The sequence below is a fragment of the Gobius niger genome (assembly GCF_951799975.1).
Source record: "Gobius niger genome assembly, chromosome: 1".
NCBI classification, from domain to species: Eukaryota; Metazoa; Chordata; class Actinopteri; order Gobiiformes; family Gobiidae; genus Gobius; species Gobius niger.
Window position 1 is genome coordinate 21,341,166 of NC_136852.1, and position 26,365 is coordinate 21,367,530.

Genomic DNA, 26,365 nt, shown 5'->3' on the forward strand with positions numbered 1-26,365 from the left:
TATTAATATTTCGGATTTTAACAGAGGTGCAGATGAGATCCTTACCTTTGGACGTCCCACAGAACACTGCCACAGAGTCGGAAAAAACCTGCAGTCACAGGCACAAGTCGTCATTCTGGTTTCAGGGTCAGGTAGTTTTTAAGTGCTGACAGGTTGGTTTGTACTTGAATTTGAATTTTACTGAAATTCTTCTTATTCTTGACTTGGCTTGGTTTAGTTTGTATAGACAACCCTTTGATATTAGATGGATCAGCACTTCACTTATGGACTGGATTTGGCAAAAAAAAATCACAAAAAAACCCTGGTTCCATATTTTTTTTATTATTATCATCTTTTTATTTCACATATGTTGCCAACAAACAACACAATCCTACTTTTTTTTTTTATCTTTTACATTTAGGCTAATATGACTATATTTGCCCTTGAAATCTCATAGTCCCAGATAGGAGCATGCTTATTGTTATTTCCATTCTTCACATTCTTTTTTCTTTAAGTAAAATAATTCAAAACAAGTATTTATTACAGATAAGATTTGACATTATTTGACCTTAACATTTCATGACATAAAGCTTTTAAAACAAACTGGTTTGTATTGGAATTTCGCCATTCACGCATGTCTTCTCTAATTACAGGGCATTTCAGGCCAAAGAATGGGGCGTCTCATAGGTGACATTTAAAAAGATAACACCAAAGTTGCAAAACTTGTGTACACAGTGTGCAAACAAATCAATAAAAATGAAAAAGCATAAGCAAAAGTATTTAATGTAGACTGCAGTTTACTGATGAAACAAGTATAGCTCACCACAATTTTACTAAATTGCATGAACACAACTACTGTATTTCTGCAGTTATTCGCAGCTATTACTTCTGTAGCCACTAAACATGTAGTCTATTTCAAAGACGACAAAATGTATTCAAGAGGCTGCATACCGGATATTACTGAGACAATCTTCTGTGCATGCTTCAACATGTACAGCAGCAGAAAGTTCACACATCATGACACACAATGCCTCACAGTAAACAGTTTTATTTGGTTCACAAACACCCTGGAGTTGCTTCTTGAATCAACAGTGCTGTAGAACGAACACTTTCTGATGCGTTCAGTGTGAAGTGGACAGGAAACACAATACCATTATCCTAAATAGAAGCCCACAAAGACAGTGTCATTGTCCTCTGTGGCGATAATTTCATGTCTGCCGTGACCCCAGAGGTTGACCCACACCTTATCGTTCTCCTTCAACGGCACAATACTGCTGATGGTCGCCACTTGGGTGCAGTCATGTGGGTGACTTGTATAGTACAGTGTAGCTACACTCTCTCCGTTCTTATAGATTTCACATTGGGCCCGTCCTGCCACTGACATGTGTACAGTGAAGAAATACAAGCCTTTCAATGGGCACACAAAAAGTCCTGTCTCGGGACTGTAGCCATTCCCTTCATTGGCCAGCACATCTACAAGCTTCAGCACGCCCCGATGGTATGGGGTGCTGTGAGTGATGTTCAGTTTGGCAGTGAAGGCAACAACTTCCTCTATAAATAGTCACAAAAAAATCACAAAAGATGAAAATGCTAATTTTGTATTGTTTGGCAAAAATAATAATAATAATAATAATAATGGAGAAAGCTTACTTTTTGGACGCACTGGAACAACATCTTTGCCATCTGGAGGTTCAGGAAGAGGCCCTAATTAGCAATGAGAGGTAAATCACAAAATGATCCTATTTTATTATTTATTACAAGCCGGGCACGTACCTATCTTATCACCTGAATCTCCATCACTTGGTTTTTTGTCATCTGAAAAATAATACATTTAACAACACCAGTTAGTGTTATACAGTAATTGGAGCACAGAAATCCTTGTAGCCTCAAACTAATTGCCTGTAGCAGGTAAACAAAAGGGGAAAAACATGGCAATGCAGTGAATAGACATTTTTTTTTAATGTTTTGACCTGTATTTTTGTCTCCCAAACTGCAGATGCAACCCATGATGAAAAAGGAGTTGCTGTCTCTTCTTCAACTACAAGATGCAAAGTAACAAGTGACATGTAAGTCATGTAAAAATGTAGTTGAAATGATGTACCGAGGAGAGATCCTTACCTGATTGCACACCAGCGCCAGACTGCAGCCTTGCTCTTTGACAGTCTCTCTCAGAGTTATTAGAGAATGCCGTTTTTCTGGTCTGAGCTGACATGTCTGTAGTAGCTCCTCACTGGCCAAAACCTTCTAATTTGTTTATGACAACAGGATAGCTCTTTATATTCTGATGCACATGCACTGTAAGAAAAATGTGTGTACATTTACGGTATAGAGCAGGTAACAACATTTGCCTGCTCTTTACTGTAAATTTACAATATTGCTGAAGTTCTTAAAATAACAGCTTGGAACCGTATAAATGTTACAGTAATCAATCATAAATATTTCTACAATACATATTAATGAACATTTTTACAAATGTAAATATGCCAGATTATAGCCTTAGGCTAATTTCCATCCGCAGACCCCCTGGCAGGTTGGTGTTACACACGAGTTAGTAGAAACACACAGAGACACTATATACAGACTATGTACAGAGAGACAGGGATGAGAACAGTGATCACATCATGTTAAAACAAACTGTAATCATACTACTACTGTAATCATATTCAATGGTAAACTACAATATATATTACCTACGGCATCATACTGAGAGAAGTAACTGGGCTTCTCAAAATCAGACTTCACAAGCAATTCCTAGGATCAGTGCTTTATTGAACATTTTCAAATGAACATAGATCTCAAATGAAAAATCAAATGTAGTATATCAAAACATGTTATCCTAGACATTGTAACTACAAATATGCACATTTTGTGCATGCCTCTGAATGAATTTCAAGGTCAGAGACTTCCTCTTGGTTTTCAAGGTTGAAAAGATGATATGCAGAAAGACCACACAAAGCTTTGCCCTGGTAAATCACGGCCCTCAAGACTTGACATCCACTCACCAGGGACTGAAATAAAATTGATAATATAAAAGAATGAATCAGTACAAATTTTAATTCAACTGATAGACAATGCTCCTGTCCACTAATGAAATTAAAGCCAACCACCATCCATCTAGAATTTAGTGGATGTTCAACTTCTGTCAAACACTGTAGGCCGAGGCGCCTTTCTGTGTAGTGTTGTTGTTTTACCAAGAGAAGTGTACGTTCCACCTGCTACTCAGAAATGTACCATTGGGTGTTCTTTAGTGTCAGGTCATTGTTAGAAATCAGAAAGGTTGTCAATCACCCACTTGGTTAATCAAAGATAATAAATAACTAGATAAAATATAATAAAATAACTGGGTCAACTATCCCACTTGATTAATGTTGTGACTAAAGGCATTGTCAACTGCCTTGGCTGTCGGTAAAAAAAAAATTAATCATTAATTTCCACTTTTAGTGGATAAGGAGTGGAGAAACACAGTGATCTTGTCACCAAACGTTCTAGCATGTACTACATATAGAGAAAACATTTACCTTATTTCTCAAGAGGAAAGCAATGATCCATATGAAAATCCGTCTCTGTCTTCCTTCTTCAAAAAAAAAAATATAGGTCAAGTAAGCTGCAGCTCCAGATGCCTTAATGCCTAAACTTGGACTTCCTGAACATATATTTGTGTCATTTCCTGTGGGAATGTACAGTAATCAGCTGTTTCTTACTGTAAAAAATTACCATATTTTTTTTACAGTAATTTCTTACAGTGTGTGTATATCTTTGCATGCACTTATCAATAAAGGATACAGGGATACACTGTCTTGGAATGTATTAAAAAGAGGTTGGTCTAATACGTCAGTTGATCTGTGCAATGCGAAATACACATTTCGTCATTCTTTATAATAATTTAATATTATTATTTTATTATTATATTGTGCTATGTTGTTAAAATGTCTTAGATTGTTCCCATGATATTAAAGTAAATATTCATGAATTTATTAATTTAATTTGATTAATATTAATGAATTTGTGCTGATGTGGGTTTCAGTGGCTGGAGGTGCACCACATATTGCATAAGTATAAATCTGATCTCCAGTCGTTTACCACCATATTCTTCCTCTGTCTGATGTGCTGCTATTGCGTGAAGTATAGTCTCTACAAAATCAATACACATATGACACAATCAAAGCTTCTGGTACAACATCCAGCACAGACAGTGCTTGAAGATTAGCATGCATTCACTGATGTATCATGCCTAAATCTTGTCATGCGCAGTTCCTTCTCTTACTCTCTCCTCCACAAGTAAGACATATATTTAGCCTGGTACTTATCCCAGAGCAGATTAGATGCTCCTGTTCACAGTTCCCTGCTTGTTTAGCTATAGGTGATATATAGATATATATATCTGCCCCCTCCCCAGCACTGAGCCCTTGATCCTTAAGCTAATTCCATGCACCTTCCAAATGTAAATCCACTGATAGAGTTGGGGGGGAGAGATTAAAAACATAGCAGCATTGTGGTCATTAAGCAACACATGCAGCTCAAGCCAAGGCATGTTGCAGATCCGGTGTTGTCATTGTAGTACAGAGCAGTTGCTCATATGGTCACAGCATTACTATTTATCAGACAAATGAACCAGCTCACCGAAGAAGACGGTCAAGCCCCGCTGACGTCACCGACCCGCCACTATAATCGAAAGAGACACTAATCCTGCTCCTCTCCAAAGCCAGTGGGTTCGGCTGGCCTAGGGAGACAGTCACAGACAGGAGATAGAAAGTACAGAGCAGTGCATGCAGACTTTGAGATTTGAATAAACAAACCAACAAACTGACAAATTGAACTTGTGCTATTCTGTTTGAAGGGAGCACCTGAAAGAGCACCTGCTTCCTGGGACATCTGAGGGGGTTACACCCTTCCACACCGGCATCGCTCTGGAGGCCAATAGCCTCTGTGAGGGCCCAGCAGAGGAGGCATGCTGCAGGGGCGTCCCGTCTGCTCCTGAACACCCCATGGACCCTTTGGAGCCTCGAATGCCCATCCCACATGAGTCCAGATTCACAGTGGAGCTATGCCAGGACAGAGATTTAGGCTGCCTGACTTCAACTCACAGGTAGGACAATGAATTATGAGTAACAAGTAGTTCTTCTTGTCCGCATGTTAAATGAAAATGATTTGCTTTTAACATGACATACTGTTTACATTATTTAAATACAATATGGGGTGTACATTTAGATGTGAAAGCAGGTATACCCTTAAGGCTACATATCAAGTCATATCTGTTTTATGTGTCAAAATAATACTGTATAAACATACTGTATATGGTTATGCATTTTTAAATTCTCAAATATGTGTAAATGCATTTTACAAGTTATTCATTGATTACTGATTAAGTGACACTGTACTGTGGGCGTTTGTGTATTTTTTTTTTTACCACATGCTAAAAAGTCCCCATTTGTTATCTCAATGAACATCACGTGATCTCACACCTTTTTTCGCTTCACATTTTGACTTACTTTATCGTTTCCGGTCACTGCTTTTCTGACTGATTGTTGACTTTGCTGACCATGCAGTTGTGTCAGAGCAGAGGCAGTCTATGACAGGGATTACATTGAGGTTAATCTTCCTCTTTGTATTAGCAACAGCAAGTTTCCATTCGCTTGTTGACTGGAAACAGTTGTGGTCTATCTGAACAAAAATAGTACACACTGACTGAAAGGTCCAAAAATGAAGTCATCTCCCTAAATCTGGTGCTGTCCTAATTCTGCTTCAAACTGGCTTAGTGTGTTGCTCAATACTATGAAGAGAGCAGCCGTTCTAAAGTCTTTTTTTGCAGTTTTACCAAAGGGACGATACACGTTATTGGATAATACCAGTATCGTCATGGGATCTTTTAACAGTCAGATCAGAGATAAATATGCAGGGTTTTTGTCTGTGTGTCATAACGATAATGGCTCACAAAATGAGTTGTTCCAAAACAATCTGAAATTAAACATTGCATTATCCAACTTATTCATGAAAGCAATTCCTGAAATGATTGTCTCATTGCTGTCGAAATGTGCCAGCCCATAAAATTCCATGTCATTATCAAATTGCCTTTTGATTAAGCCCAAAACGGAGCATTTGTCCTTATAGGCTCCCTTTCATGCAATCAAAAGAGAGGCTGAGAACATAATCCATTTTGATATTAAACCGTGTTCGAAATGTCCTCTAATCTCCGCTGTGTGACGGCTGGATGCACATTTGATGCCACACATAACCCCCACAATCTTACCAGCTTTAACCAATAACATTGTGACATATTTGTCCAATCAAATGGCAGGTAGCTACAGATTTATTGACTTATTGAGACATTAATTATGGTGTCGGGAATAGGAATAGATTATGTGATGATAGCCAATAATCGACCAAAAGCATGATGATTTTGCACATCTTTTAACGTAATAGGCCTCTAATGCAATATCATGGCATTCAGGTAATACAGCTGAAACTGTAGTACATGCATATATTTAGATTTTATGGTATTATGTAGTTTTATGTTTTGTAGTTTTACTTTGTTTGGCCAAATTCAAGTTTTGATCAGCCCATCTGAACAGCTCAGACATATACGTGGAACTGTGCCCTCCACAATGAAATGGGGGAGGGGGGAATGAAATAACATTTGCATACTGTTTATTAGTCAATTGGACCACTTTCCTATGACAAAATGTGATTGCACTTTAGTTCAATTCAACTTTTGGCCATTAAAGCAGTACTAAGTTGCTCATGCCCCTAAAGGTCATAAGCGCCACTGCAGGTGTCGTAGCATATTGCTTTTTTTTTTTACTCATTAATTGTCCGTGAGATTAAATACTACGTTGACAGAAAAGACAAAGCGAGAGAGGGATATTGTACATCCAATTGCACAATAGAGATTTTTTTTACTCAAACTTGGCTGTATATACTGTTTAAGTGGGGCTAGCCCGCAGTTAGCTTCTTCTTCGCGATTCCATTAGTTTGTATTGGGGCCTCCGACCCGAAGGCTGCGAAGTTGCAATTGTGGTTTTCTGGCCAGGGACGAAAGACCCTCAATCATCCCATTAACACTTGTATTACCCCCAGAGGGATTACGAAAATGATTTATTATGGTGAACAAGTTACTTAGTACTGCTTTAATACATTAGACTTGAGGAAAGCTATTCCCTATGCACTTGTTTTGTGCCCAATGTACTGAGTTAACAATAAAAATATTTGAAATACTCCAATCTTACTTTTGTATGCAGGCAGGTGGAGGGCTCTGGTGGTCATGACCGAAATGCTGATGGCATCCAAGACAAGGACCAAAGAATACCTTTCCAGGTAATTTCTAAATAGCCTTAGGTCACTCTTATTTTAGTAGTTATCATCAGGCTCGAAAGAAGATAAGATAAACACAAGTTCAATTTATCGTTTTCTTTTATCAGGCTGTCACAGCTTATCCAATGTTTTTACCCATCATCTCTTACTAGCCTGGGAATACCCATGCTGCTGTGTGCGCTCGAACCATTTCGAACTGCACAACAGCTTGGGGACCATGGCCGAAATTTTCGCATGGATTTGGGGACCAATCACAGAACAAGGAGGGACAGCAAGACGATGACGCGCTATTCGACTTACAGAAGCTTGTAGTTTGTTTACAAAAAAAAAAAGTTTATTTACAGATCCAACATGACAGCAGCGACGCCATATTTTGATGAAGCTTTAGACCGAGTTCTAAATAGTTTAGCTGGAAAGTTTTTCAGTGGGTATGTCATACGTCATCTGATACCGTGATACAATTGGCTATGGCTACGTGCAGACACATGACAGACAATCGTAGCCCCCAATAAACGACTATGGACAATCGTAAACTACACCTCTCCTAAGAGAAAATGAATTGGTGGTTCCCAGACTAAATATAACTTGTGATATTTTGTCTGACGATAGCCAGGGTAATCTCTTACTGTAGTTTGTGATAGAAAGCAGCATGCAATTTGAACTGGATAATAGAAACACAGTATTTCCCCTCAAAACCCTGTGGATTCAAGTAAAGATCTTAAGCCTCACATTGCTAAAACAAATCACTATCAGCAGACCCTGGCTTCTGTTTCCTTCAAAGACTTGCACCCGCCTGGAGACCTTCCTTTTTACTATTATTAGGGCTGCACAATTTTTTGATAGGGAAGTACAGTATATAGGCCAAAAGTTACAATTTCAGGGAGAGGTCTCCAGGTGGTTCCCAGAGTCAATAATAAACGCGGTGAGGCTGCGTTTCAGTTTCATGCAGCTAAAATCTTGAACAGTCTTCATGAGGATGTGAGACAGTTCTTTTTACCCGTGCAATGCGGGCATATGCCAACTGAGAGTATTTGCACTCTTGCTTTTTACTGTCATTAATTTAAAAATGTTGTCAATGTTTTATGGATTGATTCGATCCGCTTTCTTGTGATTGTATGCAACTGTGAAGCACTTTGGATTTCCTTGTATATGAATTGTGCTCTACAAATAAACGTGCCTTGTCTTGCCAGGCCTATTTTTTCATGAGCTCAAGTGATATGCATTTTTATGTACAGTATATAGACGAATAATAAAAATGGAGAACTCATAAATCGTGTCTGTATAGTGGAACTACTTGCAGAAAGCCCTTTTTTTCTAGGATGCTTTTACTTATGCACCTAGAGTATATAAAAAACTTACAGGAAGCAATGCAACCAATTCAAAATGTTAGACTGCAGGCCTGAAACATGACTTTAAATATGAATCAAGACTGACACAAGGCTAAAATGGAACTACATTAGAAACATCATTTTAATGGGCATGTTGCGCCTAATTTACCATTTGAAATTGCCTGTATTATAGTTTTAGGGCCCCAAAACTGATATGTAAATGAGCCAATGCTGCGACTTTTGCACGTGCTACACATTTTGCACATGAGCGTTGTACAAAAATAAGTCATAGTGCAATGAACTGGGTCCCTCGCACTTCCCTTTGTTTACCAGATCTTCCCCGAGCCCGTGGAGGTGGTCTTGGCTGCCCAGCCCTGCACCGTGAACCATGTGGAGCAGATGAGCCAGGTGCATGAGAAGGAGCGACTGCCCTCCATCGTGGTGGAACCCACTGAAGTGAGTGAAGTGGAGAGTGGAGAGCTGCGCTGGCCTCCAGAGAACTCGGACCTGGATGAAGATGAGGAGGACCTGTTCTTGGAGCAGTGTATACCTCCAGCCAACATTGCAGATTGGGGGGAGGAGGAGGACGAGGAGGAAGAGACCTCTGTCATCTTCAACCCACAGCCAGGACTCACTCTTATTGGTATGTTTCCTTTTTAAAAGACTATAGCTTGCATTCTTGTAACATCATAACTTACTACAGAGCCGGTTTAATGTTGAGATTTAAGACTATATGGTTGAAATTGCCTTTTGACTGTCAAAAAGAATATGTTTTGACATGATGTTTGATCTGATCTGACCTGTACTTGCTGGGTTTATCCACATGAAACAAAAAACTCTTCTTCATCAACACAAATAAAGTGAGACGAAATTCTCAATAAGCAGTGGCATTATCTGCAGTGTCACAGAGGCAGTAAGTAGTCCTCAAAATGATGAAGCTGTGTATTTTAGACATTGTATCTTTCCTGGGGACCCAAAACTGGCCCTGCAGAAGGGTTTTGTTGCTCCAGTAGAGATGAGGGTTTAGAATGGTTGCAGTGTTGTTGAATTATCAGCAACATTTTTGATGACAAAATCGGCAAGATTTCCTCGTATATAACTTTGTCTTTTTTTAACCAACAGATCTTCAGTCGGACTTATTTCGAGATGACACACCGACACTTCCACCGAGCAACGCATCAGCCTTCAACTGATCAACTGGCTTTCTCACTGCCATAAAGACACTTTTACTCTAGTTGAATTTTTTGGTTTTGAGCGAGATGTCTCTATTATTTTACTTCCTTTTCCTGAGTTGATATAGACGTCCGATTGCTTCTCGCTGTAAAGATCCTTGCTAGTTATGGGGGCCTCTTCCAGTTTGTCATAAAGGTTTCTGTTTAGTATATGAATTATGATAATAAATCCCTATTAGGTGAACAGTTAACTTGTTACACTTTAGTCTAATATTAATCAGTATTTTATATTATTTTTAGTTTGCCATTCCCGTTAACCTCAAAAGGGAAGGCAGGTTGAGTTATTTCACTCTATACGCCATAACACTAACATATTTGGTAATATATTTTTCACATCTGTAAATATGTATCATTTTATTGCATTTTTGCTGAATAATGCTGTATTTTGTCCATCACAAACTATGCATTTTACTTTCATTCTGACTCTAGTCTTTATTAAAAGAGACTGTGTGTGTAGCTTATATTTTTTCAAAACGTAAATCTATCAAAACAATGATTTTCTTTCGTCACTTTCATGTCTTACCTTGCATAATATACATCTAATGTATATTATGCATTATGTATTGCAGACTTAGACATCTTTTTGACCAAATAAGTGGAGAATGAACAGATTGTAATGAGCAGATGAAATTATCATTTTTCAAATAAAAAAAGGCTGGAAAAGCTTTATAATAAGGGTGCATTAGTTAATGGATAATTTGATGGATTCATGCATTCATTCAGGACTTCATTCTGAATTTATCATGAATTAACATGAGTTCATACGCCTTCCTGAGGAAATACTGATGAACAAAAATGAACTTATCATTAATTCATTATGAATTAAGCATTAATCACTTATTTTAAAGCAATTCTTTTGGTGATTGCAATCACATTTGAGGAGGACCCTGTACGTGTGAATATCCTGTTTTCTTGATAGGATCTTGTGCAAGATCCTATGTCGCTGGGGCGTTAAAATTGTTTAAAAGCAGAACAGTTTCATAACTTCCTTTTATGAAGTGCAGCGCAGCATCAACCATGTAAGTGCGGTTATTCTATATGTATGTAGTGGGTTCAGAAAGCATTCAAAATTCTTAATTATATGTTTTATCTTTAAGTAGCAGTTGGATATAATTGTATTTTTTATTTTTTATTTTAAACTTTACTGGTTGGCAATTACCCTATAATAATGTAGTCAGAGCTAAAGTAAAATAATAATAATTTGAAAATTGAATTAATTCTACTTATATTTTATTCATTAAACTTCCCAGGCCCCAAAATTGCCATGCAAGCAATTTGGGACCCCACAGTAAAAATAAATGGGCTCTTCTTGTTATGAAAATAATATATATAAAATAACACTTAAAAAGTTCATAATTATGTAGCCTATTTAGAAAGTTTCTTTTGATTTTGGACTTCATTTCACACAAATATTTGCTGTATTAATTAGTGGTGTTTATGTTATTTTACAGTGACGATGGCGAACTTCAACACCTCAGTATCGTATGATTATGATTTCGAATTCCCTGATTTGCCAAGCGAATCTCCAGCATTGCAACCCGCGCAGATCATATCCCTAGTGTGCTACAGTATCGTGATCCTGCTGGGGGTGCCAGGCAATGCCGTGGTCGTGTGGGTGACGGGGTTCTGCATGCCCCACTCGGTCACCTCACTGTGGTTCCTTAACTTGGCTCTGGCGGACCTCATGTGCTGCCTGTCCTTGCCTCTGCTCATGGTGCCGCTTGCGCACGACGACCACTGGCCCTTTGGCTCCCTGGCTTGCCCCATGATCAAAGGCCTGTTCTACTTGTTTATGTACTGCAGCGTGCTCCAGCTAGTCGTCATCAGTGTTGACCGCTGTTTACTAGTGACCAGGCCCGTTTGGTGCCAGAACAGGAGGCAACCAAGGGCTGGTGCCTGGGTGTGTGTGCTTGTCTGGTGTTTTGCACTCATAGGCAGCATTCCACAGTTTGTTTTTTACAAAGAGACACACGCATCACTGAAAAAGAAAGAGTGCGTAACGTTGTTTCCGAACACGAACCCGAACGCCCCCTGGATCGTCTACACCGTCCGCTCTCTGTTGGGTTTCATCCTGCCGTTTCTGGTCATCGTCGTGTGTCACTGGAAGGTGTACAAGCGCGCAGGGAGTGGGCTGTCCCGTGGCAACCGTGGGAACCGCAACAGACGTACTCTGAAGATTATCGTCGCAGTGATAGTCAGCTTCTTCGGTTGCTGGATCCCGCTTCACATTGTCGACTTCATTCTCCTGAAGACCCCGCGCCACGCTGATAACAGGCCCCGGGTGTTTTTTGCGCACACGTTGGCATTGTGTTTGGCGTACGTGAACAGCTGTTTGAACCCGCTGCTTTATGTGTGTCTCGGACGGGGCTTTCAAGACACAATGAGCCGGTCTCTGCGCGGGGTCCTCCAGAATTTTGTAACAGAGGAAGCACAGAGCAGAGTTAACGTCAGCAATTGTGAATCCAGAAGCACGAGCGTCAAAGAGATGACTAAAATATGACAAAGCTATGTGCAAAATATGTGCAAAACGTTGTTTTTTAATAGTCTATATATATAGGCCTAGTGCTCAGGGATAAAAACAAAACAAAACAACAACACAAAAATACTAATAAATACTACTAATAATAATAAAGCAAAAAAAACAAAAAACACTTAAACACTTTTTCGCACCCACGAGCTTAGGCCTATAGCTTATAGACTAACCTAACAATGTTGAAATGCTGGTGGACCTATTTCCAATTGTAACTTATTATTAATGTTTCACTGTACATTTTAAAATAGACAACTCTGAACTCCACTGAAGTCCATAAAACTTATCATGTGTTTCTGTTTTTGCCGAGCCACTAGAGGACGCTATTGTTTAAGTCCATGCCAATCCTGCATGCTTCTACAGGCCAAATGCCACCATCGTCTATATAATAAAGCAATATGTTCATTAAATCTGTAAAGAGTGTCTTTATTTACAAAGTACAATCATCCGAACAAGGCCACGTGATGGTTTGTACATCATATTTACACCATTTGTCTTGTGTTTCCTCCTCATCTTTATGCCACTCGGTTTGTAACAATGACTTTGACCTTGACCTCTTGCTCGGTCCATGAAAAGGAGGTAGTGGGAATTTTCTTTATGGATCAGATGAAAGCAGAATAAAAATCAGCATTACAAAACTTAAGTGTCTTGTGCTTAATTGTTACTAATACACATTACAGGCAATTAGATGGTTTCTCTGTAAGGTCCAATTGAGGTTGATGGTTGTGTTATATACAAGGACATTAAAGTGACAGAATATTGTTGTGCTGTGTAAAAATATATATAAAGCAAATAAATTAGCAGCTGTGCAAATAGGTGAAATGGTAATTCTCATTTTGTCCAGTGTCTCGTTGGTGTCATAGAGGAGGTAAGGTGTAAATAAAAACCTTCCGACAGAATTACAGTGAAGATGCAAAGGCAGTAGGTGGGACTTGAGGCGTGGTAGAGTCACTAAGGAAAAGACAGCACAGGAAACCAGAGGCAACAGAGCTGAAGATGTTGAGGTATTTGGGGGCATTGATTTGGCTAGATAGGATTGCTAAGGGCATGGGCGTTATGATGCCAGACGGGTGTAATGAAAGTGATTTAAACTAAATGGTGATCCCAAAATGAAACAACCCATCCAAGAAGACAGACACAAGACAAGCAAAAAAAATGAGAAGTAGTTGTAGCAGATCCTTTGAAAATGGCTTTCACAAATCAGCAATTAGTCTGTGAAACGTTTCACTTTTTCACACAGTGGTCATGACTTTCAGCGACCCAGACCGGAAACGCAGAATCTTCTTTTTGAGTGCGTGGGAGGCTTTGATCTTCACAAAGGCTTTGGGCTGTGAGGTGCTGCCGTTCGCGGCTGCTGTGGCCTGCGGAGAGGGCGAGGAGGAGGATGAAGACCCCATGGCCAATCGGGGGGGCAGCTGTTGTGGCCACACCAACCCACCGCTCTCATCTGAATCGCTGGACAAGGAGCTCGATCCTGGGGAGTAAACCTCGCTCATGCTTGACTCCGATTCAGCAGGGGCAGCTCTTGAGTATGCCTCTTCCTCCTCCTTGCACAATGGCGCCCTCTGCTGGTAGTCACCGTGCCATTGATGCCGATGCTGATCACCGGGGTGGCTTTGCTGTTGATTTGAATGACCAATGCGTTTTTTAGGTGGCCGTCTATTGGCTTGGGGTGTATGGGATTCACCTTCATCCTGGCTTAGCTCCAAATTTGAACACCAGCGCCTGCCGGCATTATTGCGACACACTTGGTTGGCCTGATGGCAGGCAGGGTCCACTCTAGCCTGAGGACGCTCTGTTGTGCTGTATCTTCGCTCAGGTAGCATTCGTTGACCTAGTAGGCTATGTTCAGACTGCGACCTGTTCTTGCTATTTGACCTCTTAGCTTTGTGACGGTCATTGTGGGTCTTCTTTGATGCCTTCGGCCTGTTTTGGTGTTCAGGAGAAGTGATAGTTTGGCTGGGTCTTGCCGTTTGACTGGGACTGTAGTGTCTTGGAGATTGCAAGAGGCCACGGCATGCCTGTCTGGGAACAAACTGTGTGTTTACAAGGTTTGGATGAATGGCAGTTTGTGGGTTTCTATAACGCTGGGGGGATGCGAGTTCACCGCAAAGGTCAACAGCCCCTTTGCCACAGTTGGGGTCTGGGAAGGGCAGAGGTGAAGGCAGCCTTCCAGCCAGAGAGTGAGGCCTAGACTGGGGGTAGGGTAGAGCCAAATAACAGTCCTCCTCCAATGATGGGGCCTCTCCACCACAGGCTTCCCCTTCTGATAGGTCACAACCCCGGATTTGACTACTGGGATGTCCCGAAAGGTCAACGTAAGCCTGGAGGTATGGGTCATGGGGGCGTAGCTCTGAGGTAATCGATGGTGTTCTTCGGTGTAAAGATGTATTGGGGAAGATGGGATCGGGGCTAAGAGTAGTCCGAGGTTGGCAAGGTCGTGGGGGGAGAGTATGTCTGTGGATGACACTCAGAATGTAGCCCTCAACTCTCAATGCTTGATGGTAATCTTCCTCTTTAAAGGGTTGTGTCTCCTCTGGGTGCCCCTCTCGCTGCTGCTGCTGCTGCTGCTGCTGATGTTGTGGCCAAGTTTGGGTGGTCTTATTGAGGTCCCAAAACCAGGGGTCAAGTCCGGTGCCCTCCTCCTCAGCGATGCCCTCTAGAGATGGGTACGGAGCAGAGAAAGAGCGAGGGAGAGAAGAGCGGAGAATGGGGATCTCCATTTCACTGTCTGGGGAAAGTGGGTCACCTGTATATAACAAGATAACTGTTTAGTTGCAAGAATGTCATTCCACCTGTTATTACAGAGACCAAAATAGTTATAGTAAATCTTTCATTCAGAAAATAAGCTGTCACATATAGCCATAAGTCTTTCTTACCTAAAGATTTTGGCCTTTCATTGCAGTATGTCCAGTTTGGCTGCGTCTCTGTGGGCTCTGCTGATGATCTCCCCTTTGGCGAATGACCATCACTGGATTCATAGAAACCTGTAAAAAATAAAGCAGATGTATTTGGAGTACTTTCAAATCAGCCTCTTTTGTCACTGAGGTCACAAAGAGACAATAAAACAATGGAAGCTTCATCTCTTATTACAGTAACAGACAATGGGGTCAAAAACAGTATGTGTGTCAGTTTCACAATCCATTTAACATTGACAGACAAGGCAGAGATTAGGATTAGGAGAGTGTTGTAATTACAGTATAATCTGCAAACCAAAAACGAGAGCATGTAAAGAAAAGTACCAGAGCTGGGCCGGCTGTCGCACATGTCTCCCCCAGTGTCTGTGTCGATCCGCAGCTCTCCCACCTGCTGCTCCAAAGACTGGATCAGAGCCCATGGGTGGCTCTGGAGGGCACTCTGCAACGAAAACACATCAAAATTGCCTCCATTTATTATATTGACAAGAGGAAGCAAACAAACAGCCTGTGTTCAGACACCACATGGACTTAAATGACAGGGTTGGAGGAAAAACTGAAATGAAATAAGCACAGCTGGGAGCTTTACTGTGTTTGTTTGGCAAATATTAAATAACAACCTATCGCCCACTGTGAAGATGATTCTAGTATACATGATAACTTCTAATTTGGTAATTTAGTAAAACAAAATATTGTCCGTCACTTGCTATTATAAGTGTTATTGAACATCTCTATTGTGAGATCAATAAAGATCTAGTTTTTGCTTAGTCTTTTCTTATTTCTTGTGCGTCGAGCAGTTTAATCATGGTGTTTCTCACATGGCACGGAACTTTTATGGCCCTTTTTATGTTCAAATTCAACATTATGTAAACATTCAAACATCATGCATCCATTAGGATCTTCTTCAAGTGGTTTCAAGAGAGTTTCACAAAAGTCCCTAAGGTCATCCATCTATAGCTACTTAACTCTTTTATTGTTCCTCTTTTCTCGGCTGTTCCTATCTAAAAATACTCTTGAATGCACTCATACATAGAGATGGACTGTATCTTTTATTTTGCTACGTTGCATACTAAAACAGAGATGACAAAGCTTAGAATGCAATGCGTTTAAGCTTGAGTACAGAAACACAAAGGTTATCTGAAGGCTATCCCTGACGGGCATCCTCCCCGTACGGATCTGTGTGTGTCTTACGTAAGCAGCCACAGTGGGAGCAGTCGCCCGGAACATGAATAATTTAACACAGGGGGTGGAAGGTGGAGTCTGGTCTTTCAAGGGTTTGGTGAGTATACATAAACCGGGAGTGATATCAAAATTGTAAATAGAAGGAATATGTTTTGCATTGTCTAATGATAGAAATGAATAGAGGGGGAAATTTGTATGTATGGAAGCATTATAACATCTTAAATAGTGACCCTATGATACGTAATGGTAGCAAACTGACACTCAAATATATGGGCAAGTATTTTTTATATACAGATAATACAGATTTTGCACCTTCTACAACTGAACATAGAATTTAATAAAACTGGAAATACGAAGCCTCTGTTTTGCTTATGCATAGAACTTTTCAATTGGTAATCATTTATATAATCACATTTGGCTGTCAAAAAGGCACTGTGAAATTGGGCATGCTGATCAGACAATCATTCACGGTCATGCAGTCAAGATCATCTGACAGCCACTTACAAGGGCAAGAACAGAAGCTACAACTGACAGTGTCTGAGAGGGTCTCATTAACAGCAGATAGAGCATGTCCTCATGACAAGGTGACAACTTTCATATTACAGAGAGAACATGACGGAGAGACTCTTGGACAAGTGTGGACATCTGCACTTCACTGTCCGTGTGCATTAGCATCAGTGTGCCAAATGTGCAGAGGATTCATTCCATATAAACAGTAGGGATGGGACAATAAACTAAATCCACCATACAGTGCTACGTTATAAAATCAGCAACAATGACTTTCTATCAATTATTGCTAAAAAAAAAAAGAGTAGCTGGCTTTCATTCTGTTTATAATTTACTGCAATTTTGTTTTCTTTTGATGAGTTTTGAGTTGAATTTGTTTAAATGTACTTAATTAGGTCTCACTCAATATGACGTTTATAGGAGACAACGAGGAGGAATATTTCGTCACCCAAATCTCATAATTTCAGTAAAATCAGTGAATTTTTTAAACCACAGGCAAATATCGTGAGAATATCGTTAATCGCAATTATTTTCTCTCTGAATTTAATTATTGCCCCATGCCTAATAAATAGCATAGGACATATAGGATAAGATACATATACTATCAAGTGCAGTAAACTGACAAAATCAATTGAGTTTTAACACTTCTAAATCAGAATAGGTTTTATATTGTTAGAGAAAGGATTCACAAACTAGGAATTTTCTTCAAAGCTAATGACTTAATTAAAATGCATTACACCACTTCACAATGAGGAATGATACATCTCCAGGGTTGGAACCCACACAACAAGGCAATGCACAAACTTGTTGTTATTATTGTAATGTCAACTGAAAAACTGACCCAAGCTAACCTATAAGCTTCCCATGCCACCTCCCCGGGCCATGTCAGACTCTTTTGTCTTCACAGTTTGTCCTATTGTTTTACACTAAGCACTGCGCATTTACATCATCAATATTGTTTCTTGTGGTTCAGAGATGAAAAGTGTGCCCTTTTGTTTTGGACACTGACTGGAAGTGAGAGCAGTGAGAGGATATGTGGTAGGCAATTGGGAATCAATAAATCAATAAAGGCTGTTGGACATAATTGATTGGTTACCGCCTTCATTGGAGAAATGTCCTAGAGTGCTCTTCATATATTAAAATACTGAAATGTAATTTGCAACAATGGTAAGGCTTGAAACAGGACTAATCTAATAATTCTGATAACTATTTTGTGAAAACTGTTAAATATAACTATAACCTTAATCCTTCATGTCTCTGTAGCAGGTCTAGCCAACACCTTTCAGCCCCTTTGATTGCATTCTATTATTAATGGTCACCCGCTGGTTCCCTGACACCCAGTGCTCTGTATCATTACTGTTTTACTGCATCCTCTGCTGCTCCCGTGGCTGCTGTGGGGGATGGGGGCCGATACAGAGGAGAGGACCTGGCGGGGCAGTCTGCTTTACCTAACCATTAAGTTGTTAAATTTATACCACACAAGGGCCACCTGCTTTCTGTGTGAACATACTGACCACCAGGTGAACCGGGGTCAACTCCTGGACATCCGGTCTGTATTGACCAAAGAGAAATACCAATACATTTTAAAGAAGTCTGAGCTACTGTGTGGAACGCAACACACCAGTACAAAGGGTTTAAGTGAAAAAATGGAAGTGCAATTTAGTTTTATACTGTATTTGGTTATTTATTGCTATTCAATTATTCTATTATTATTATTATTATTTTGGATCTTTAGTTCACCACTACATTTTGAACCCCTTGAGCATTCAACCAATTTAGAAGGAAGTACAAAGTTCCAATAGGTTTTGAAAAGAAAGATTTCAGAGGGAAGTGTCTCTATTAACAGACCATTTCCCCAAGACAGTGAAAACTAGAGCAGGGAGCATAAACCATTCAGTCCTTTATAATTAAAGTGCTGTTGTGACTGGCTCCACAGAGTCATGGCAGCGGGACACCGGAAACACAACATAACGCACACCAGTGCTGCTGTTCGTCTGTACAGTGGTCTTATTACCTGTCACACATGCCTGCACACAATTAGAGGGCTTCTAATTAAAATATGTTCCGCCAAAACAGGACTCATCTAGGACTAAGCCAAAAAAATGGGTTCAGACCATTTGGAGCAGAACAAAAAAAAGTAAATAAAATGAATGAATGAATAAATAGATGAAATCAGGGGTGCCAGCTAGGACTAAACCCCGACTACGTGTTAACCCTATAGTGACATGCCGGCTTTGTCTGAACACACTGTTTGGTTTGCACAAAAGGAAGCTGAGAAGACAAACTCGTTACAGCCCTGTCTTTAAAGTGTAGTGTGAACAAACAGGAGCGGAGCGTAGCATTGATTCAGCCGAGTGATCAGTCAGTGCTGAGTGGACGAGGCTCCCCACACTCTCCCTAATGGTACACTATACTGTCTGAGCTCACGGCACGGCATGATCGATGAGGGCGCCGCAACAATGGCAGAAACCAACCGAAGAAACCGAGCACCGCGAGACAAAAGTGCACACGACCACATGAATGAAAATTCCGGATAAATATTTCAATAAAAGTGTCCGTGTCAGCAGCCTCACAAAAATGCCCATGAGAGAAACCGAGTACTGCATGAAGAAGCGACGGAATGCCTATTTCTAATGCTTTCTAATGCTTTAAAGAGAAAATGATTTACCTCTACATTTGTGACCCTCTTATATGCTGCATTTTGATTTTTCTCAAAGCTAGCAAGAATGAAAACAAAATCGACCTCGTTACAATCGCCACAGCTCCATAATGAGAATAGCAAATCAGAAAAAAAAGTGGGAATTTAGTATTCTATAAACTGACCATGTATTATTGTTTAGTTAAGGCTGCCTGCTTAGATGCCTAAAAACATAATAACATTTAACAGTAGGTGCCCGCCAGTCAAGATCAAGTAAAAAAAAATGTCCGAGCTATTTGTGACTCAAGGTTGGTCAAGCCAGTGGTCCAGGTGGCTGCATGTGCTGTATGTATGTCATGCATTCATACACAATTCATACATGCTCCCTCAGTGGCTCCTCCAACAGTGGGGTACAGGGGGTCAGCTGCTGTCTGGGCGTCCCGCATCTGTCAACACCATCTATCTACAACACCAGCACATATTATCGAGGGGGGGCTCACCATGGCCCCACTGTCCTAGTCGGGGGTCCTGCACTTATGTTCAAGGCTGCTTACTGACACGTACCAAGTCTATGCGCTGTACTTATAGGAGAAAATGAAAGGAGGATTTGCCTTGGACACAGATGGTGACCTGCAAGTCATACAAAATCGTCTCAGAGGAATTGCCCTTGTAATTACTCACACGCTTGGATGGGTAAAACTGTTAATAAACATTGATCTGGAGATGACTTGTGCAGAAAGTAGAAAACAGAAAGCAGCCCATTAGACGAAATCCATTGCGGATGCCTTTTGGAGCTGAAATGTATCTTCCATGGATCAAACACACACTCAAATGCAGCACCGTTGACCTATAGCAAGTTTAAGCTATTTTCAATTGGTTTAATTCAACCATGTAGACGACATTCATAACGAAGCATAAAGTGCGGCACCAGCAAGTCAGCTTAATGCCCATAGGATGCCAATGTACCATGGATGGAGCCAGCGCTGGGGCCTCCCTAGGTCTTCTTCGTCATTAGTATTCAGCCCCATATGTGCCTATTGTTAGGACCCCAGTGGAGGAGAGGGAGGTGTGAAGAGGAGGCGGCTGATTCAATTTCTTTTTGCACCCAGTTCAATAATGGCTTCTTATTATGGCAATGTTAGAATGTGGAGAGCAGCAAAAAGTGAGTCCTAAAATCATGCACATGGGATAGTCAAAATATATATATATAAAAAAAAAAAAAACAAGTGCACATTTTGATTTCGCTACATTTTGCTCAAAGGGCACAATGTAGTCAACATTAGCCATGCACAAAGCATGTTCTTATGTAATTATCTATTCACAGCACAATGGAGATGCCATTAGGCCAAAAAAAAGTTTCTTGAATGACACGTAGGCTATTTTACATTGTAATATATACTGCATATTTTGTTTCTAAATTAGTGCGTAATTAAGTATTATAAAGCCAATGGAGCACACTGGACTTGCAAAATCTCATGCTTTTAATGATGTGCAAAAAATTGCCAAAAGTCCGCGAGGAAGCGAACAATGGGCTATTAAAGAGTCGGCGTGTTTCCCGAACGTCGCCCTGCTCCACCCCCTAATTTCTCTGCCCTCACGCATAAATCTCAGCGCGAGCCCCAAGAAGTGCAGTGCGCCCTGAATGTGGGAGGCATCCATCAAGTTTAGAAACTTCTAAAGCACATAGTGGTCACATTAATACAAAACAGACAAGCCTAATGGGAGCGCACAACGGTCAAGTTAATAACAATGGGCACAATCATTTCGGCTAGAGGCTATTGAAGACATGTTTAGGGGGTAGACTAGGGTGTTGTCGCGATACAGTGTGAGTCATCGCAGACATTAAAAACAGCAGTAAAAGTCTTACCAGCTGACGCCTGAGTGTGAGGTTCTCCTGGCCCCAGATGCTGAAACATGGCTGAGTTTGGGCTGCGCTTTGGTCCCGCTGCAGAAGGATGGGATCAACGAGAGCCAGCGCTCCAAGCACCAGGGACTCTTGTCTTTGCTTGCGGAGTTCAAGCTCACACAAACCGGCCAGACTCGCCTCCAGACACTCCTTCGTCCGGCTGCGCTCCACGGTCATTGGGAAAGTAAAGGCACGGTGCATAGGTGCCACTAATTTGCCACAAATATCAATTTCTCAAAAAAACGTTTACTGATTCTCTTTTTTTGCATCGGTCCAGGGTATCTTCTTAAAAACTACATCTCTGTGTGTGCACCGGCAGCGTGGCTCCTCTTGCAGCCTTTCTTAAAGCATCGCAGTCTCTTTCTCGTGGCTGTCAAACAGACACGAAGCCGCGCCCCCTCCGAGGGTAAAGTGTCCACCCCAAACAGCATTTGAGAGATAGGATGCTGCGTGCGTCCCTTCCCCCTCCATTCATTTCAGTGACGCAGTGACCTCACCTGCCTCACAGCCTTAGTCACTGGCTGGAACAAATGTGCTTTTTCCATTTATATCACCCTGTGATTTTCATGTAAAGCAGAAGAAGCTCCAAGCTGTTTTCAAGTTAAATTTCATCTTCATGACACACATAGTTTTACGTTTGTTTTGTCATTTTTGTAAATCAGTTCATTCTAAAATCAGATTAATTACAATTCTGAAATTTCATGAATCAAGAATTACAATTCAATTATTATAAAACTCTCACATTTCATTAACAAATTGATAACAATTTAATAATTCTATGCACGTAACTAAATTCAGTCCAATATAGTCTGCTTTGTAAGAATCTGTAATAATTTGTAAGTAGTAGGCTATACATACACAAGGCATATATATGTATGTATGTATGTATGTATGTATGTATGTATGTATGTATATATATATATATACACACACACACATACACATATATATATATATATATATATATATATATATATATATATATATATATATATATATATATATATGATGATGTGCGTTTCAGGTAATGTGTGCTCAGGAGTGTGCAATAGGATGCAATTAATTTGAAATTAATGTGTTAAATACATTTTTTGTAAATGTTTAGTTTGGTGATATATTAGAAACTACATCTGAATTTGTTAGTGATCCTTTAGCGTATTGCCTCTGCCCACTTGGAGAGGATCAGGGTCTGTTATGCTTTTATAGTTTGTGCTAACATAACTGATTTTGTTGTTGAACATGTATTCGTTACACATTTTTAAAGCCTTTTAGTTAAAATTTGTATTGGATTTTTTCCCCCATCAAATGCCGTTTTATTAATGTCGTATGTTGTGCTTTGTATTTTCAGAAACCTGTTTAAACACAGTGTTTAATATATTTCTGTATTAAGCACTGTTGCAAATATGAGCACTCAGCTAAAAAAGCAACTAATAACACAGCATATTAGTTTGTTGTTTTATTCAGATTTCAAGCCTGGAGTCCTCTGTCTCTCTGAGGCAGAGCAAGTTCGAACCCACGCACAGCGCAGGTTGTCAGTGTAACCCACTTCAGATAATGCAACATATACTCATAGCACATTGTATCTCATGTATAAATTTCACGAAAATTTTCCCTAGAAATCAATTAATCTTCTAAAAAAAACATACAATAATAAACAGAATTACGCAAGTACATGTTTATCAAGACACTGGAAAAGAGCATTTGCTATACGTTTGATCAGTGGTCATGTTTTGCGAGGTTTTGTGTGTTAAACAAGTCTGCTGGTTAGGGAGGGCCATTGCCTTTATGACAACAAGGCTAATGCCAATTATAATACAGTCAACAACAATAGCACATTATTTATAACATGTCACAAAATGGTTCCTCACTTGCCTCGGGTCCACTGCTGTGTATCAGTAGCAATCATACAATCATTCATTGAACATAGAGTAGATTACAGCATGAGGGCCCCCTAAAGCTGAATTAAAGGTGAGAAAGATGACGATTGGAATGAGTGAATGGATTTGCTGTTAATAGTAATTGGATGGTGCTGACACCGGTGGATAAGATGTAAATAATAAATCCAGTTGGAGGATAGTGTGCGTTACCCAGCAGTCCAAGCGTTTACAATAACCCTGTTCAAAAAAGTTTAAATGGAAAAAAAAATATTGATAAAATATTAATGACCAATTACAAACAAATTGATCACAATTTCTTTTTCTGTACCGTCCAAAAACAAAACTCTCAATTAACATTCACATAATAATTTAAAGAGAATATCCTTTCTTACCACTCCCATCACTTTGAACCTCCGGTATTACATATGCCTTTTGCAGGTATAGCTTTTACACAGCAGCATTCCACTCTACGGCTAGTCTTTCAGTCTGTAAAATGCCATAGGTAACATTCCCTTAAATCACCCTTTATACACTCAAGTATTTCAAAATATTTGGGTATAGATCAACACTTTTTCAGTCGGATTAGAAAATACAGCCCTGCGTATGCTTTCAGTCCCAGCTGAACCCATTTATCTTTAACATTCTCCATAAAAAAATATCCTAAAGTGCGGTTTTATATTAGGAAGGAATAAGATGTGCCTCTATCACCAAAAAACTGGCTGCTGTAAGGAAGTTTTACATACAATGGTTTGGAGAATTATGGTTTTCAAACAATAGCGTTTGTGATAATGAATAAAATGGTAGGGAAAAGTTGCTTCAGATGCTACATATTTCTTTAATATGTAAATATCAACCGCTGATTTACTACTCTACCAATAGTAGAATATACTCTGTGAAACTTAATAACTAAATTGAGCTATTCAGTAAAACAGAAGTCTTTGTGTAAACCGTTACCCTGGCAGGGCTAATGCAAGGTGCAATACAAATGCATTAGCGTCAAAAAGGCAGCGCTGGCATTTGAGCCAGAAATAATAAGAGACAAACAAGAGAAGAATGGTACAAAATGCACTCACGATACATTCATACTCGCTCACACATAGAAGCATTCATACTGTAAATATATTAGAGGAGCGCGAACATAAACGCGCAATGCAGATTGTAGCACACTGGACATGTCACAGACATATCTGGCATGCGTTTCAGTTTCTAAAGAAAACATTTAGAAATTCTGCTCTAAAGCTCTGGTAGTTTTATATACACACATTAGGAATAAATATAGGTAATGTTTATATATATATATATTTGTGTATATAATAAATAATGTAATATTCTCATATATTTCAAATATATTCATAGAATTCTTCATCCTTAGGAGCATAATCACAGTTTAGTAAAATAAATATCAGTCTCCCTAACGACAGGCTGCAGCATCCCTTCTTCAGACATCTGATGATTCGTATTGACCTTTAGCATGATACATTCTCAAAACACAAATACAGAAAAGTGCAGCTCCCACTGAAAGAATGATTGTAATGCCAGGTCACTGGAAATAATAAAAAAATAAATATACAGTCTGACAAGGAACCAGCCCTGCGAGACAAAGAAAGCTGAAGCTGTCAGCCGAGCTACAATACACTATTTGGTTGTGGGTCAACACTGTCTGTCTGATCAAGTGAATGCAACGACGCCCTCTAGGGGACAAAAAAGTTGGAACCGTTGAGAGAGTAAAGAAAGTCCTAAGACACAAGCACACCCCCTGTAGGACTCATGACTTCTCATTTTTTGACACAAAGTTGGACCTGGACAAAATGTGCACACTAACTGAGGGGAGCTAGCGATTTCTAAAAGCATGCAGTAGTTTCCCATCATTCCTGCCGTTCTTCTCCCCTAGTTAACATGGCTTTCAGTAGGATGCACTTGGAAATGAGAAGGTTCAGCCCCACATGATTTAGGTAGTTCTTTCTGTGTATATGTTGAATCCATGTAAAAGGCCTGTCGCCCCCATCTTGTGGTGGCGACTGTTCCGTAGTTTCTGTCCATTGGACCAGCCCATGTGTTGAGCACCCTATGAAAACAGGTACTTTATATAAGTATAATATTGCACTACATGCCCACATGCCCTTGCGTTGTCATTGATATCGACTTCTCTCTTCAGTCTCTGAGCTGTAGTCCCTCAAACCAATCCCTCTTTGAAGGTTCAATAAAGAGTCTTTCATCTGGAAAAAAAACAAAAGTTACAAATTAATTTCAACACGGTGCAAAACTGCAGAACATGGTATACTATAATTAACTTTAAACAAAATGTAAACCAGTAATACACAAAATATGGAGTTTGGCAAGCACAAAGCTGTCATCTGTCCTTGATATTTTAAGTGTAGCGGATGTTTTGATGATACCGCCCATCTTTATTCAAAAAACTACCCTCACTTTCTTCAAAATGAATTGGCTTTGCATAGGGATGTATTTCTCAGCCCCATCTTGCCTTGTTGTATTAAAAGTCCTCGAGTGTCTGATTACCTGGTCTAACAAAGCCACTGATGACTTGATGATCTCCCTCCACTTCTGCAGCTCAGCGTCATGGAAACGCTGCTGCGCCTCCAAAAGCTGGGCCCACTCCATCTGCGTCTGGGGCAGTTTACTATAAACACAGGGGGGGGGGGGGGGGGGGGCGACAGTTTTCATAGAGAGCACTGAAGAGAGTAGAAGTGATGGTCAAGTGTTTCTCTGAGTACCTTTCGTGAAGACGTAAGCTCTGCCATGTTGTTAAGGACTGTGCAGAGTACTCCAGCATCCACAGCTTGTAGAATAGCAGCATGTTGAGGAAGACCAACAGGACCAGGCTAAAAAACATTAAAAAAAAACAACAATTACGACTGTCTAGAATATATATAACTTGGTATCATACATTGCACAACAGCTTTTAGGAATCTTTTATCATCTGTCTGCTTAAACATGATATGTAC

General features: G+C 40.0%; 5 protein-coding genes across 14 annotated transcripts in view; 2 read left to right on the forward strand and 3 right to left on the reverse strand.

Moving 5' to 3' along the window:
• Nucleotides 1-1,132: 1,132 nt before the first annotated feature.
• LOC306972773 (complement C1q and tumor necrosis factor-related protein 9-like) lies at nt 1,133-2,013 on the reverse strand (the record flags this gene model as incomplete). The annotated part of the gene is made up of 4 exons (XM_079569479.1): nt 1,950-2,013; nt 1,753-1,794; nt 1,630-1,683; nt 1,133-1,530 (listed from the first exon to the last, which is right to left on the reverse strand). The coding sequence occupies exons 1-4, from the start codon at nt 1,984-1,986 to the stop codon at nt 1,133-1,135; spliced, it is 531 nt and encodes a 176-aa protein (XP_079425605.1). The 5' UTR covers nt 1,987-2,013.
• A 2,668-nt stretch (nt 2,014-4,681) lies between these two features.
• On the forward strand, nt 4,682-9,954 carry lbhl (LBH regulator of WNT signaling pathway, like). Its single transcript, XM_079569512.1, has 5 exons — nt 4,682-4,731; nt 4,817-5,065; nt 7,215-7,290; nt 8,949-9,258; nt 9,738-9,954. Exons 2-5 carry the CDS (start codon nt 4,965-4,967, stop codon nt 9,806-9,808), a joined length of 558 nt encoding a protein of 185 aa, XP_079425638.1. The 5' UTR covers nt 4,682-4,731; nt 4,817-4,964; the 3' UTR covers nt 9,809-9,954.
• Nucleotides 9,955-11,268: 1,314 nt separating this feature from the next.
• Nucleotides 11,269-12,353, forward strand: c5ar1 (complement C5a receptor 1). Its single transcript, XM_079563349.1, has one exon. It carries the CDS (start codon nt 11,304-11,306, stop codon nt 12,345-12,347), a length of 1,044 nt encoding a protein of 347 aa, XP_079419475.1. The 5' UTR covers nt 11,269-11,303; the 3' UTR covers nt 12,348-12,353.
• A 934-nt stretch (nt 12,354-13,287) lies between these two features.
• dact3b (dishevelled-binding antagonist of beta-catenin 3b) lies at nt 13,288-21,958 on the reverse strand. The gene is made up of 4 exons (XM_079558922.1): nt 21,487-21,958; nt 15,620-15,734; nt 15,257-15,364; nt 13,288-15,126 (listed from the first exon to the last, which is right to left on the reverse strand). Exons 1-4 carry the CDS (start codon nt 21,724-21,726, stop codon nt 13,610-13,612), a joined length of 1,980 nt encoding a protein of 659 aa, XP_079415048.1. The 5' UTR covers nt 21,727-21,958; the 3' UTR covers nt 13,288-13,609.
• Nucleotides 21,959-22,999: 1,041 nt separating this feature from the next.
• The window catches only part of gramd1bb (GRAM domain containing 1Bb), a 65,009-nt gene continuing 61,643 nt past the window's right edge, over nt 23,000-26,365 (reverse strand). For all 10 annotated transcript variants that reach the window (XM_079553458.1, XM_079553455.1, XM_079553462.1 and 7 more), the window contains 3 exons: nt 26,135-26,242; nt 25,920-26,040; nt 23,000-25,618 (listed from right to left, as the gene is read on the reverse strand). In XM_079553458.1, the coding sequence (XP_079409584.1) occupies nt 25,532-25,618; nt 25,920-26,040; nt 26,135-26,242 (316 nt within the window). In that variant the 3' untranslated portion in view covers nt 23,000-25,531. The remainder of the gene's footprint in view (nt 25,619-25,919; nt 26,041-26,134; nt 26,243-26,365) is intronic.